The sequence below is a fragment of the Dipodomys merriami genome, unplaced genomic scaffold (genome assembly GCF_024711535.1).
Source record: "Dipodomys merriami isolate MVZ:Mamm:240054 unplaced genomic scaffold, mDipMer1.0.p SCAF_3, whole genome shotgun sequence".
Taxonomy (NCBI): Eukaryota; Metazoa; Chordata; class Mammalia; order Rodentia; family Heteromyidae; genus Dipodomys; species Dipodomys merriami.
This window is the reverse complement of record NW_027204492.1, coordinates 34,680,158-34,694,797: the sequence shown is the minus strand read 5'-3', so window position 1 is coordinate 34,694,797 and position 14,640 is coordinate 34,680,158. Positions and strand designations below refer to the sequence as shown.

The 14,640-nt window shown below is 40.2% G+C and overlaps 1 protein-coding gene across 3 annotated transcripts in view; it reads right to left on the bottom strand.

Annotated features, from left to right (window-relative positions):
• Window positions 1-14,640, bottom strand: part of Trpc5 (transient receptor potential cation channel subfamily C member 5) — a 272,537-nt gene that overhangs the window by 125,107 nt on the left and 132,790 nt on the right. For 2 of the 3 annotated variants that reach the window (XM_070039890.1, XM_070039891.1), the window contains exon 2: window positions 11,510-11,906. The exons of the other annotated variant lie outside the window; for it this stretch is intronic. In XM_070039890.1, coding sequence (XP_069895991.1) covers window positions 11,510-11,887 — 378 coding nt within the window. In that variant the 5' untranslated portion in view covers window positions 11,888-11,906. The remainder of the gene's footprint in view (window positions 1-11,509; window positions 11,907-14,640) is intronic. 3 annotated transcript variants of the gene reach the window in all.

Sequence of the window (14,640 nt, the reverse complement as noted above, 5' to 3'; positions counted from 1 at the left end):
CCGAAAATATGGTGAATTTTATTTATAATGAAAAACCAAATTTAAAAACAATGATATAGCATTTATGCCTCTTGGGTTGCCATTTGGTGTTTGGCATTTTTAAATCTGTGATTGCAAACCTGAGAAGCAAGTACTTTCATATAGTGCTTACAGGAGAACAATTTGTCAGCTTATATGCAAATTAAAAAATATATATACCCTATGACCCCACGATCCTATTACTAGGAATTGACCTTACGTATTATAATCACATAGGTGTTTGAAAAATATGAATGTAAGATGCTACTCATCACAGCCTTGTTTAGAAAAGAATAGCAACAAAACAACCAATGAACTTTGAGACAATATAAATGCTCCTTTAATAAAGGATTGGTTAAATAAATATGGCACATTTTATGATATAGTATTGTCAAAAAAATGTAGGCTCTGTAAGCATTCCCACAGTGAAAGATAGATTCAATGTATTATAAAGAAAAACATGTTCTGAATTATTTGTTAAAAAAAATGAATCTGAGGACTATGTGCAATACCCTAGGTTCTACCAGCAGCACCATAGAGAAAAATGATCTAGTATGAGGTGGGCATGGTGGTAAACACCTGGAAGCATAGCATTTGAGAAGCTAAGGCAAAAAATCACATGTTTAAGAGAGGTCCATACTTGTAATCCAGCACTTAGGAAGTTGAAGCAGGAGAATCGTGAGCTCAAGGGTAGCTTGGTCTACATAGTGAGACCCTGTGTCAACAAAACAAGAAAAGTAGTTGGAGTTTGTGTGTTACTCTTTGAATGCACACAGGAAACACAGAGGGGGAACTACATAGGTTTTTCAGAGCTATGATTTTAAGAGTTAGTACTGAGAATGGGAAATAGGAGGTATTTTTGTTTATATGTTTTTGTATTGTTTCAAGTACGGGTTTCAAGTAAGGGGTGGTGGTGCCAGTCCTGGGATTGAACTCAGGGCCTAGTCACTGTCCCTGAGCTTTTTTGCTCTACCACTTGAGCCCCAGCTCCATTTTAGGTGTATATTTGGTAGTTAATTGGAGATAAGTGTCTCACAGAGATTTCAGCCTGGGGTGGTAGATATGTCTACCAGTATCTAGCTTGTTTCAGTTCTTCTATTACACATATATAATTTGCACAATAAGACTTCTAAAATAAACAAAGGGATGTATAGAATGGTGATGGTGACCTGACCTATAACCCTTACAAAAAATTGAAGAAGTCCACGTCTCTTATTAGAAGTGAACAATATAAATGGTGGAGGGAGGAGTTGCTCAAGTAAATATTAGATTACATTTTTTGGTTTAGATAAAGCCCAAATTGTCCCAGTGCTTCCTTTCTGAGAAGGGATTGAAACCCTTACCCCATACAAAGGTGAAGAGATACTGTCTCCTGGAAAATCTGAGGATAAAGCCTATTTGGTGGCAAGGGGATGCATTGCAATGTGTCAGTTAATCATTTTCATCAATGACATTCTACCCCCAATTCTGAGATGTGCAGTGGAGCTGATGGAAAGTGCACACAACAAATAACTATAGGCTTCCCTAGAAGAATAGAGGGGGATTTAGAAATTCTGCTTTCCAGTTTTATAATTATTAGAGGTCAGCACTCTATTTTCCTGGGGTAAGAAGGAAAGGTGACAATCTTGGAAATAATCTATCGTTGGTGTCAGCATCCTCTTCCATCTTTAATTTGAGGGTTCTTTCAGTGCCTTTTTTTCTTTTATCTGCATCACAGCCCTGGTTCAGTAAAGGATAGGCACCAGCAATCTTTTCTCAGAACAAGGCAGAACACTCAGCCCTCTTTCATTCAATCTCCTCCTAATAATGTACTTTTCCCTCCTCTTCACTAAGAACTTCCATGAGCTGATTTCTTAGAACAGAGTTTGTAGATTGGGGTCACTTAATCCTGCTAGAGGCAACAAAATGTTTGGTTTTATCAGAAAGTCTGTGAGAAAAAATAAGGATTCAAAAAAAGAAAAATACTAAGAGATAGTGAACAAAGAGGAGGTTTGAGATAATGTGGATCACAGACAAAGAGACAACAGAAAAATTTTGGAGATGATGGGTGTGTTTATGATTTTGATTGTAGTGTATGGATGTATGCATATTCCAAATGCATCAAACTACACATAAAGCATAGTGTCTTTATGCATATGCATTTTATCTCAATAGGATGGTAAGAGGGGATAAAAACACTGGACATGTCTATATGGAACCTGATGGGTAAAGGAATATCATCTGGAGACAAGGATAGATGAAGGAGGAGAGTGTCAAAGAACAACGTGGCCAACTCCTCACAAATATTTGCTAGAGAATGGTGATTCCATTTGGGCCACAGTTGATTTTGCCTTCTACCTTTCATTTTACTACAGTTTTCTTTCCCCTGACTGCCAGAAAGCCACTGAGAACCTGCTGGGATGTGGTGCTTGTTTGCCAAGTTCCAACCGTAAGAGCTACACAGTAGTTGGCCCTGGTTTCCTCCTTTAATCAGAAAGAAAAAGGAGAGTAGATTTCCACTGATCCCAGCAAGTGTTATTTGTTGACAGCAACACTGGTGGTTGATCACACTCAAGGGCCCACATGGCCTATGTTTGGTGAGGAGGGTCTATCAGCTTCAACCTTTGCTTTCATCAGCAGCCCTTCTTTCATTCTAGTACCCACAGAGGACAAACTACTTTCCTTTCTGTGCGCCCCATCATTGCTCATTTACTTCCTTTAGACCATCATCTTCTTTCTATTTTTCCAACACAAAGCCCATTTCTTTTCTGAAAGATGTAGCACACTTTTTTTTCACTAGCATGTTAGTTGTTAGCATATGGGAAGGAAGAATCACTGGGTCATTTTGGTGTATTAGAGGAGAGCTGGAGGGGTGGCAAAAGGGTTCTCAGTTTTGTACTTTTTCGCAATCAAACTGGAATAATTAACAGTGACCAGAGCCATAAACTGGAATAAAAGGAATTAGAGTAACATGTTGTACAGCCAGTGGTGAAAAAAGATAGAATTGCTATGAGACAACTATATAGATGAAGTGAAAGGATAGAGAAATTATATTACACAGATGAGACATACCCAGGAACAGAGGAGAACAGGAGGCTTCCTAATTGGACATGTACACATGGGTTACAGAAGGAAACCCTGAGTAGCTGGTAGTCTTAAAATGAGGGGTTCATGGATAAAACAAAAAAAAATCTCATCTCATGTCTTTTTTTTGTCCCTGGGCTACCTAATAATGGTGGTATGGTTGGACAATATGAACATATCTGTTCTCCCCAAGAAACTATAATTCCTTCAAGTCCCTAGCTGTATGTTTCAATTATCTTTTGGTGCAACATATGATTAGTAGTCAAAAATATTTTAGAAATTGAATTGAACTGAATAGAATTAATCATCTGCTAAAACTCCATCATCAGTAAGTTGTTTTGTATAGACATTATATATAGCTGTTTTGTTTGGTAGATGGCACCACATCCAACGAACTCCTCAGAGAAAGTATAGAAGTAGGAAAAAATAGCTTGATGATAAACATTTTAGTTCTGGCTCAGCTAAGTGACCTTAGACATGCCACTTCAGACCAATAATCTCTGCACTTTACAGTTAAATTCTCTGTGTGAAGTAGATTATGTCCACTGAAAACAAGCATAGATGCATTGGCAGTGGCAGCTCAGTTCACCAGTTTAGCCAGTATGATGCTATTATTTTGCCCAGTTAATTTAAACTGGCAGATTTATTTTTCTTGGTTGACATAGTTCATTGCTTTGTTTTAGACCTTTGCGTTTGGAATGGGAAGAAATGCAAATAACAGAATTAAAGCTGTTACTTAGATTATTGCTTGCCTTTCTTACACCAATCTAACACTGGAAAATTTATATAACAGTTAAGAGTAATATCAATGCTAATATTCTGGGTACCATAGATTTGAGACCATGTGTCACAAATTGTGAAAAGTGTTGAAAGCAATTCTCATTTAGACAAGCAGCTCAAAAATAATTCTCATGTAAATCCCACACAGAACTTGTAATGTATGAAATATCATTCACTCTATTATATATATCAAGAAACCAATTTTTATTGCGGAAAATGATGTTCCAAGGTCACCTAGTCTGAATTCTTAACCACTCCATGTTAGAGGGAGCACAACACATTTTGAATAACTACATGTGTTAGCCACTAGATGATATCAGAATGACTTTAACTAGTAAGATGAGTAGTAGCAGTAGCTGCCATGTCCTGAGTACTTAGTATGCATCATGGACTTTTCTAGTTAATACCTGCACAGATTTCATTCCAGTTTTACCCTAATTCTATGAAATTGACTCCATTTTTGTTCTTAGTCACCAATGAAGCAATACGTGTATCAAAATTAAATGATAGTCCAAGGAAACACATCTAATAAATGTATGAATCCAAAGCCAATGATCTTTCCACTGGAAAAGGCTGACTGCAAATAGGAGGGGGCTTTTGCAATACTTCCTTTGATCTCTTGAGGTGAGTGGTCAAGACTTACATGATAGGCTCAATAGGTCCCCTTGTCTGTGCTCCAGTCACCTTTGTATAGGTTCTCAGTGTCCCCCTACATATTGTGAAAACCCATCTGGAGGTCAAGAAGCAGACAGACTCAGGAGTAAACGCAGTGTCCTTGCAGATTTTTTTTATAATCTCAACACAAACACTTATCAGTGCTGTTGAGATACAATCTTGCTAACTCATTTGTGAGACCAATTTTAATTTAATGCCATCTGCCCACAGACAAATGAGTAACTATGGCACAGTTCAGAAGGGTGCCATGGGGAGAAGGTTGGCTTGGCCTCTTTCTGGCTGTCCACATGAATGCAAGTGACTAAGATAGAAAATTACTTTTGAGGACTATGGACACAAAGGCCAGAAGCTCTACCTCCTTGTTCAAATTCTTAGATTCTAATGAAAATAAAAGAGTGATTTTGAGATCATGCAGCCTCCTGAACAGCAGAAGGGAGACAGACCATTGCCAACTGGACCAAGCAAGAAGAAACTGTATGCCTGGCAGCTCACTCTCCAGCCTTCCCATATACTATACTGGCTGACTGTGAGCACCTCTTGACAGTATGACAGGCCAAGTCAAACTGAAGGGTAAAGTCATAAGTAATGGTTCTTGATCGCCAACATAAAACATTTTCCCCAAAGCGTTGGACATATCTTAATTTAAATTTCTTCCTCAGAGAAGGCCTTTCAGTTAAGCACTGCTAGCTAACAATGGTTAGGATTTAGAAAGTTAGTTTCCTTGTGAACATGATGAAATTGGGCTAGAAAAAGATTTTGTGACTTCTCCAAGGTCACCCTGTTACAAGCTGGCTAGAGCTGTGAACTGCAAAATAGAGTGTGCTCTCTGTCTTCTAGGTGAAGGGTATGCTCACTCTTCCAGGGACAAGGACATAGAGAAATGCATTGAGGTGTGTATGGATGTGTGTGTGTGTGTGTGTGTGTGTGTGTGTGTGTGTGTGTGTGTGTGTGTGTGTGTGTGTGTGTGCATGTGAGCAAGTAGCATTGTGAGTTCTAGGCTATCCTTAAACTGGGGCAGCTGTCTTTGTGTAAATTTTGCATCTGAGTAGGATTTCATTTGATGAAAGTCTGTGTCACTTAAAATGAAACCTCCTTATTAGAACACTATTTTTCATAGACAATATAGTGGGTGTAACTATAGCTCCCCCAAAGCTATGCTCAAATCTTAGTCCCTACTTCCTGAATGGCCTTATTTGTGAAAGAGGTCTTCATACATATAATCACATGAAAATGGGCTCATTTATATTAGGGTGAGCTTTAAATCAGATGACTACTTTTCTTTCTTTCTTTCTCTTTCCCTCCCTCCCTCCCTTCCTCCCTCCCTTCCTCCCTCCCTCCCTCTCTCCCTCCCTCCTTCCCTCCCTCCCTCCCTCCCTCCCTCCCTCCCTCCCTCCCTTCCTCCCTCCCTTCCTCCCTTCCTTCCTTCCTTCCTTCCTTCCTTCCTTCCTTCCTTCCTTCCTTCCTTCCTTCCTTCCTTCCTTCCTTCCTTCCTTCCTTCCTTCCTTCCTTCCTTTCCATTCTTTCCTACCTTACTGGATCTTGAACTTGCTCTCACTTGGATTTTTGCTCTGCCGCAGGAGCCAAACCTCCACTGACTGTTACTTCTTTGCACAAAAAAGAGATTTGAATGTAGACACAGAATGATACAGAAGAGAACCTTGTGTGACAATAGACACGTAGACTGGAGTGATAAAGCCAAGGGATGCCAGAGATCACAAGCAACCATCAGACAATAGCAGAGAACCGTGAAAATGTCTCCCTCTAGAGGAAATCAGCCCCACCAACAACCTCATTCCAGATTTATGGCTCCTGTCCTGAGAGTTAATCCATTTATGTTAAATCACTCAGTTTAAGATAATTTGTCATGACAGCCCTAGTAAACGAACACAAAGTGGTACATGAACCTCTTTTCTAGAGTGGGTGGTAACTTGCTTGTTAAAGTGATGGTTTCAGGCCCAAACCTCAGTATTCTGATTATGTAGTACACATCAAGACTCCAGAAGTTGTACTGTGACAAATTTCCCAAATGCACAACAATTGCTTCTGAGCCTTCTCTCAGACTGTAGCTGAATTTTCTTTCCCTGTTGACAATGCTCCTCTAATGGTCCCTAAAGCCAGTGGCCTCAAGGTAGGAAGCATAATAAATAAGACATACTTTGGCATCACATTTTCTGTTGTCTACAAATTTTCAATTCTGAGACCATATTTTAGTGCTTACCCAAGAAATCTCAAGTTCTCTAGATTGCTAGAATATACCAATAAAGTAAGAGACCATGGTTGATAGGAAGTGAGCCAAATGGGTCTGATTTCTGAAGCAATGAGTGGACTATGAAGATATATGTTTGGCATGGAAAATTCTGCCTGATAGACTATCACCATCCTCATTGTAACATGAGGTCTCTATTGAAAATTCAAGTATCCAGATGAGAGTTGATACTTGAAGGTGTTTATGTTCAGCCTCTGATCTTCACATGAGAGTAGTTTTAGTAGGCCAGAGGAGGGATGAAGACAGCAAGAGAATGGAGGAAGGAAGAAGAAAGGTCGAGCTACCAACCTGGAGCTCCAGTCTTTACCCAGTAATGTCAAAGAGATCATGAGTTTATCTTCTCAAGATTGATGGAGATCAGCTCTGCCTAATCTCCCAGAGAGATAAGGAGAATGTTGTGGAAAAGGCCAGTTATTTGGATTGTCTGTGTGGAAGGAGTGACTTGTCTAGCTGAACTCAAGGTCCTTTAGGAGGCCTGTGTTTGCTCATATCTCTGATTGCTCCCAGGTAAACAAATCTATTCTCTCCCAGAAAGACAGAGCACCAACAGGCAGGTGGTTGTTATAGTTACTGGCATATGACTTATCACAGCAAATTGTCAGAGGAGTGGAAGAAAATGAAATTTAGCAGAAGCTGGTGGTGGGGTGAAGGAGAGAATAACTAGAGGACAAAGCCGCTAAAGAGACTGGGAATACATCAGCTGCACTGGACATTAATGAAAATGAACCAAGCAACTCAATGGCAGCAATGGGAGGGGGGATGACAGGGAAAGAGGGAACAGCTGACACTAAGCAAAAGGAAAGAAATGTACATATTACTGGATGTGGAAGAAATAGCTGTATTGTCAAAGCTCATAGAATTCACAAACTTTATAGACCACTATAATGACAATTTGCCCCCATGAAGGTTAGAATATGCTTGTTACTTTAACCAAGTATTACTATCTAACAATCCTATGAAATTCATGAAATTTAGGAAATCACTTAATCACAGTAAAATAAGAGACTGGGAATAATGACCTTGTGCAGTATGACATCTAGGTATGGACCAAGGATGTCCATGTGTCTCAAGGTGTCCTGGTGAGAGAGAGCTTGACCCATGTAGCTTCACTTGGTTTTACAGGCACTTAATTTCCAACACAGTGGCTCATTTCTATGAGTTAAATTCTGACTTTGCCAAAGGAAGGACATATCTTAGATTGTACCTCCATGTAAGTTTACCTGGTACATTTTTGTGTGTGTGTGTGGGGGGAGTGGTCATGGGGCTTGAACTCAGGGCATGGCCATGTCCCTGAGATTTTTTCACTCAGGGTTAGCACTCTATCACCACAGTGCCACAATGGTTTTCTGGTGGTTAATTGAGAATCTCATGGCTTTTTCTGTCTGGACTGGCTTTGAACTACGGTCCTCAGATCTCCGCTTCCTGAGTAGCTGATAGGTGTGAGCCACTGGCATCTGGCCTTACCTAATGCATTTCATCTTGACTGTCAGAGCCTCTGTGTTTGCTACAGCACTGGGAAAAGATGTGGAAAATGGGACCCATCAAACCAGGACTTGGCCTACATTCAAAACTAGAACTGACATTGGTAGGTGCTTTCCTTGGAAACCACCCTCTGCTTTTATCTTCCTCAATACAATTATGAGGCTAAATACAATTGAGTGTGAAAGTCCTCAGTGTCTAGTTTAATACAAGACTACATGCTTTCATGGGAGATCTACTGAACTCTTCATATCTTTCAGCAATCAATCACATATCAACTACTAGGTAGTTGATTAGGTACTGGCAGAGTAAGCAGAGAAATAGTTGATTACCAAATTTAAATCTCACATTCAAGAAATGATCTAGCTATAGACACTACACCTTATTTTTGAAGAAAAGCTAACAAACAGTACAAAGTGATATGTGATTGGTGTCAAAAGAAGGAAGAGCCAATGGACTGTGAAATCTTGGAGATGAGAAGTCATCCTACAGCAAGGGAGCTGGGAAACTCTTGGTGCACAAACATTAAATAGCCCCAGCACACAGCAGGGCTCTGGGACTATGGAGCACAGAGCAACTCAGTTTTGTTGGCAATGATGACATGGTCTGAGCAGGAAACATATTCACCCTTCCATGCTTTGCTATTCATCTAAATCCTTCACACTTGTTCTTTCCAGAGAACATAATCCACATTCCACTCACCTGCCCTGTCTCAGAATTCCTGTGTCAGGAATCCTAAGGTTATATCAGACTGCCAGGGCAGCAGTGTAGTCTAGTGGTTACAAGGGGATTTAGGAACTAGGCTGCTTCTATTTGAATCTTGGTCCTGACACTTACTGTGACCCAAGTTTTCTCACTGGTAAAAAGCTATTGATATTAACACTTCAGAGGTGCTTGGAACATTAAATGAAGTAAGCTATGTTAAGTTCTGGTTACATATGAATCATTCATTAAATAAATATTTATGGAATGCCTAAGATGTTTTAAACTCTCTACCAGTAATGTATAACAGTGAATAAGAGGCAAAATCCTTACTTTTTTGGGACTAGGTTAAAGGCTTTTGGGAGAAGGAGGAATTTAGGCTCTTAAGAAACTTTTAGTGTCTCATCTACTCTGTCAATTCTAATTCTTAGTCTTTGAGTTATCCTTTAGTTTATTCTCATTTTTTTGTTTATTTGGGGAAATAATAAAGCTATGAATTTCCTTTGAACCCAGCCTTAAATATACCTCCTAAGATTTGATAGTGTTTTCATTACAATTGCTTACAGAATGAAGTCACTCCATGTGACTATTTTGCCCTCTCTGTATGTGGCTGCTTCGCTTTCAGTTTTCTCCACAATGTTATGATACAGGCAAGGAGGCCCTCATCAGAGGCTGAACAGATGAGGTCATTTAATCTTGGATTTTCAGCTTTTAAAATTGTGGACAAAATCAACCTACTTTCTTCATAATTACCTAACCTTAGGTATTTTGTCATAACAATAGAGAACTAACTACTAGAAGGAGACATGGTATTTACTGAAAGAGTGAGCAGGAATGACAGAATTATTTTGTTATTGTAAGAGGAATAAACCAACTTCATTGTTCATGATAGCTTGAGACAAGGAAAAAGCTAGAGTTGGGAGAACAATGAGAAGATTTTTATGTTTATCTAGGACAGTTGTACTCAAATCTAAGCATGCATGAGAATCCCTGAAGGGCTTGTTAAGGTACAGCTTGTTGGGTTCTACCCCACAGATTGTGATTTGGAGATTGTGGTGGAGACATAACTATTTGAATTTTTAATAAGTTTACACATAAGGTTGATGTTGATGGTTTAAGGATCACACGTTACTTTTATTATTTATTCACTCATTTATTAGTGCTATAGTGTTTGTACTCAAGACCTACACAAGCACTTTACCACTTGATCCATACCCTTAGCCCTTAGAGACCATGCTTTGAGAACCACCCATGTAGCAGAGATCATGAGAACATAGTCATAGTGGTGGGAGCTGGGCTAGAGAAGAGTACCTAAAAGATACTGGGAGGTGGGTGCCTGTAGCTCATGTCTGTAATCTTAGCTACTCAGGAAGCTGAAACCTGGAGGATCATGGTTTAAAGTACTGGTTCAAGTGATAGAGCACTAGCTCTAGAGTATGAGATCCTGAATTAAAGCCCTGGTCCCAGCACACACACACACACACACACACACACACACACACACACACACACACACACACACACACACACACACACACACACACACACACACACACAGAAAGAGAGACAGAGACAGAGAGACAGAGAGACAGAGAAAAAGAGAGACCGAGAAACAGAGAGACAGAGTGCGAGAGAGCAACTGGAATGGAAAACTCCCTCAAAGGACTTTCGACATGGAGGACATGGAGGAAAGGTAGAGGAAGGAATCCAAGATGGCTAGAGTGTCATATCTAGGTGCCCTAAAGTATAAGAGTTACAGAAGCACAATGCCAAACATCTAGATGTGGAATGTAATCACATAATAAGCCCTGAGAAAATATGTCAGGCATTATTTCCCCTTCTATTTTCTATCTGTGCTGTGGCACTCCACTGTCTGTGTGCAGAAGAATGGAGAAAGTCCAGGTTAGTGTCTGCTCCTTTGTCTATACTATACCTTCTAAGTAAAGCAAAAAAATAAAGATAGAAGCTGGGGGTAAAGAAAGTAGAAAAAGTTTATTGTACTCTGGAAAAAAATCTAAACCTTTGACTTGATAAGTATTAAATGCACATGGGCAACTATCAAAAAGGAAAAGGTAAGCGAGTGGAACTGAGCCTGAGCCATGCAGGCAGGATCTAGGATACTACCTAAGCTTGCTCATACAATTTCTCAAATAGGGCTTCTCAACTACAAACAAACTTCCTAACATTGCCTAGTTTTAAGACTTTGAATGGAGGCACCAGTGGCTCACACCTGTAATCCTAGCTACTCGGGGGTTGAGATCTGAGGATCACGGTTCAGAGCCAGCCCGGGCAGGAAAGTCTGTGAGACTCTTATCTCTAACTACCAGAAAACCCGAAGTGGTGCTGTGGCTCAAGTGGTAGAGTGCTCGCCTTGAGCTGAAGAGCTCAAGGACAGTGCCCAGGTAGAATTCAAGCCCCATGACCAACAATCAAAAATCAAAAATCAAAAATAAAATAGAAAAAGACTTTGGAGTCAGGTGTCCTGACATTCCTGGTTATATACCAGCTGATAGGGAATTCTTTTACCTGCTTCTCTCCACTGGGCTTTCTGTAGCTGAGTAGAAGCTCCACAGCCCCCACCACTTCCTTGCGGATGGCATAGAGTAATGCATCGCCCACATACACGCTGTGGTTCAGCAGTAGCTCCATGATCTCCAAGTTCTCATTTTCAATGGCAATAAGTAGGGCACTTCGGCCCAGAGGATCCATACAGTTGATGTTGACATTGTAGTAGATTTCAGCCTCCTGCAGGGCCTGCTTCACAGTGGCATAGTCTCCCTTCTCTACGGCATTGAGGAAGGCCTTCTCCTCTGCAGAGAGCTCCGTCTCAGCCCTCACGATTTGCAGGGGGATGCGATCTCTATATGGTGAGTAATTGACCTTCTTGTAGTACAGCTGGGCCATGGCTCATAGCAATTTAAGGCTAAGTGAAGGGAGAGAAGAAAAAAAAATATTCTTCGTTACCCCAAAGTCTCAAATGGCCAGTTTAACAGGGCAGCCTCATTAAGTGGTTGGAAAATTTCAAAGTATTTAAATGACACCATCATTTTCCTTTAGACAAAGAACATAGCAAGAAAAACCTCAGGCTTTTGAGTCAGAAATTTTGGGATTTAACTGATTTGTTTGTTTATTTATTTATTTTTACCACCTACTAGCTGTATGACATTAGATAAGTTATTCAAACTCACTGTGCTTCGTTTGCTTTGTGCCAGGTCCTGTGCTATAGAAAAATTTCCACCTAAAAAGCTTTTGGTGACAGTGAAAGGGGATACATATTATGAAGGCACAGGGAGACCCTTATAGAACACTGAACAAGTTAGCTCGTTTCTTCTGATGCTCAAAACTAAGATACTTTTGATCAGTAATGCAGAGTTGATGCTTACTCATCTTTTTTTAATAAGATTTTTTTTATTGTGTGAATACTGTACAGAGGGGTTACAGTTACATGAGCAAGGTAATGAGTACATTTTCTTATTCAGCATTGTTGCCTCCTTTGACAAGGTTCCTCTTAACCTCTTGATCTGTGCTACTCTTCAAAATTACATATGCTATCATCACAGATACATATTCTAGAAAGAAAGATTGTGTTAGCACTAACTACAGCTCTGCTTCTTGCTGTTGATTTGAATAGGCCAAAGCCATCTGCAAAAGATAAGCAAGCAGGCACTTCCTCTTCCCACCCATGTTTTTATTCTCCCCTGCCATTGCTCCTAACAGATCTGAGAATCTGTTTGATTTAATTCCACATAGCGAATGTTCTGTTTCATTTGTACCAGAACTAAAGCTAGATTACACTTAATAGAATTGATTTTAAAGTTAAAAACCTATTTACTGTGCTCCTATAATGTGTTTCAACTTTCTCTGGGAGACCAAGATGAAAAGATAAGCCATCTTTGCTTTCATTTGTAGAATGAATAACAGGTTAGAGCTCTTGCCTTTAATTTACAGATCAAATTCACTCACATTCTTCTTGACCCCTTGTACTAGCCCTATAAGGTGGAAAAAAATAAAGCTCAGATCCATTAGCTGATTGCTTCTTTCTCTCCCATTCCTCAGGCCCCCAGGCCCCTTTAGAAGCTGAATTAGGGTGGACCTATTTCAGTGGTTTTCAATATAGAACTGTTTTACCAATGAAAAATGGAAATGTTATAAAGAGCCCCTTGTCTCATGTCATAGATGCAAGAGAAGATGAAGACAAGGAGCTTCCACAAACATTTACCTCACTCTTTCAGGTAATTATATCCTGGCTTTGGCAGACGGAGAAGCATATATTATATCAAGCAGCATTTGCAATTCATATCATTATGATCTTCTGGGAAGTTAGCATTTGAAGATAAGTGTTGCCTCTTGCCCTGAACAAGCCTGAATACAATTTTCTTTCTGCATCCAGAAAAGTAGTGATATTTTCTTTCACTACTTTCATGTAAGATAGCCATGGCTAAAGGAAAGAAGCCCTCAGAGGAAGCATTTTACATTAAAAAGCATATGCCATTACTAATATTAATGATAGACAGCCTTGTGCCTTTATGTTCTTAGCAAAAAGGGAGTGAAGAGACTGTCACCACCCAAAGACAGACTCAGCCATCCACATCTTCCTTTGTTTATGACATCAAACTTCAGAGTGTCCCACAATCTACTAGATGGAACAGTTCTGCCTTCATCATGGCTCACCCACACCATTGCCACATTCATTATTCTTTCCCCCTCTAAGACACCTTACACATTCCTTCAAGTAATTCTATGAAGCAGAAATCTGATCCCTTTTTCCTTGCTTCCTGCTGCTCTTGTGATGAAAACAATAGTACTTCTAATAGGGGAAAAACAAAGCAGGGGGTAATAATGCTCGATGGGAAATGGACTCATTACTTTGCTCATGTAACTGTAACCCCTCTGTACACTATCTTTACAATAAAAATATATATTAAAAATAGTACCTCTAAGGCCTGCAAGAGCTTGGTTTCATCATTACCTTCGTGATTTCTTCTTCTTCTTCCTCCTCCTCCTCCTCCTTCTTCTCCTCCTCTTCCTCCTTCTTTGCTTCCTCCTCCTTCTCCTTTCCCTCCTCCCTCTCCTCCTCCTCCTCTTCCTCTTCCTCCTCCTCTTCCTCCTCCTCCTCCTCTTCCTCCTCCTCCCCCTTCTTCTTCTTTCTTTGAATGACATTAGGGTTTGAATTCAGAGTCTTGAGCTTACAAGACAGGCGTTTAAACCAAATGAGTCATGCCCCATCTCTATTTCCTTTATATTTTAGCTGAGGTTTCAAGATTTCCAACCCCTCCTGGGCTGGAACTTGGACTATGATTTTCTTACCTATCATTCCTGTTTAATTGGGATTACAATCATGCCATGCCAGGACTATGTTGTTGGTTGAGATGAGAGCTAAATAACTCTGTGCTGCTCGGTGCTGGTGGCTCACACCTGTAATCCTAGCTACTGGGGAGGCTGAGATCTGAGGATCACGGTACAAAGCCTGCCTGGACAGGAAAGTCCGTGAGACTCTTATCTCCAATAAACCACTAGAAAACCAGAAGTAGTGCTGTGGATTAAATGGGAGAGTGCTCGCCTTGAGCTGAAGGGCTCAGGGACAGCGCCCAGGTGGAATTGAAGCCCCATGATGACGACGACCACCACCACCACCAACAGCAACAACAAACTCTGTG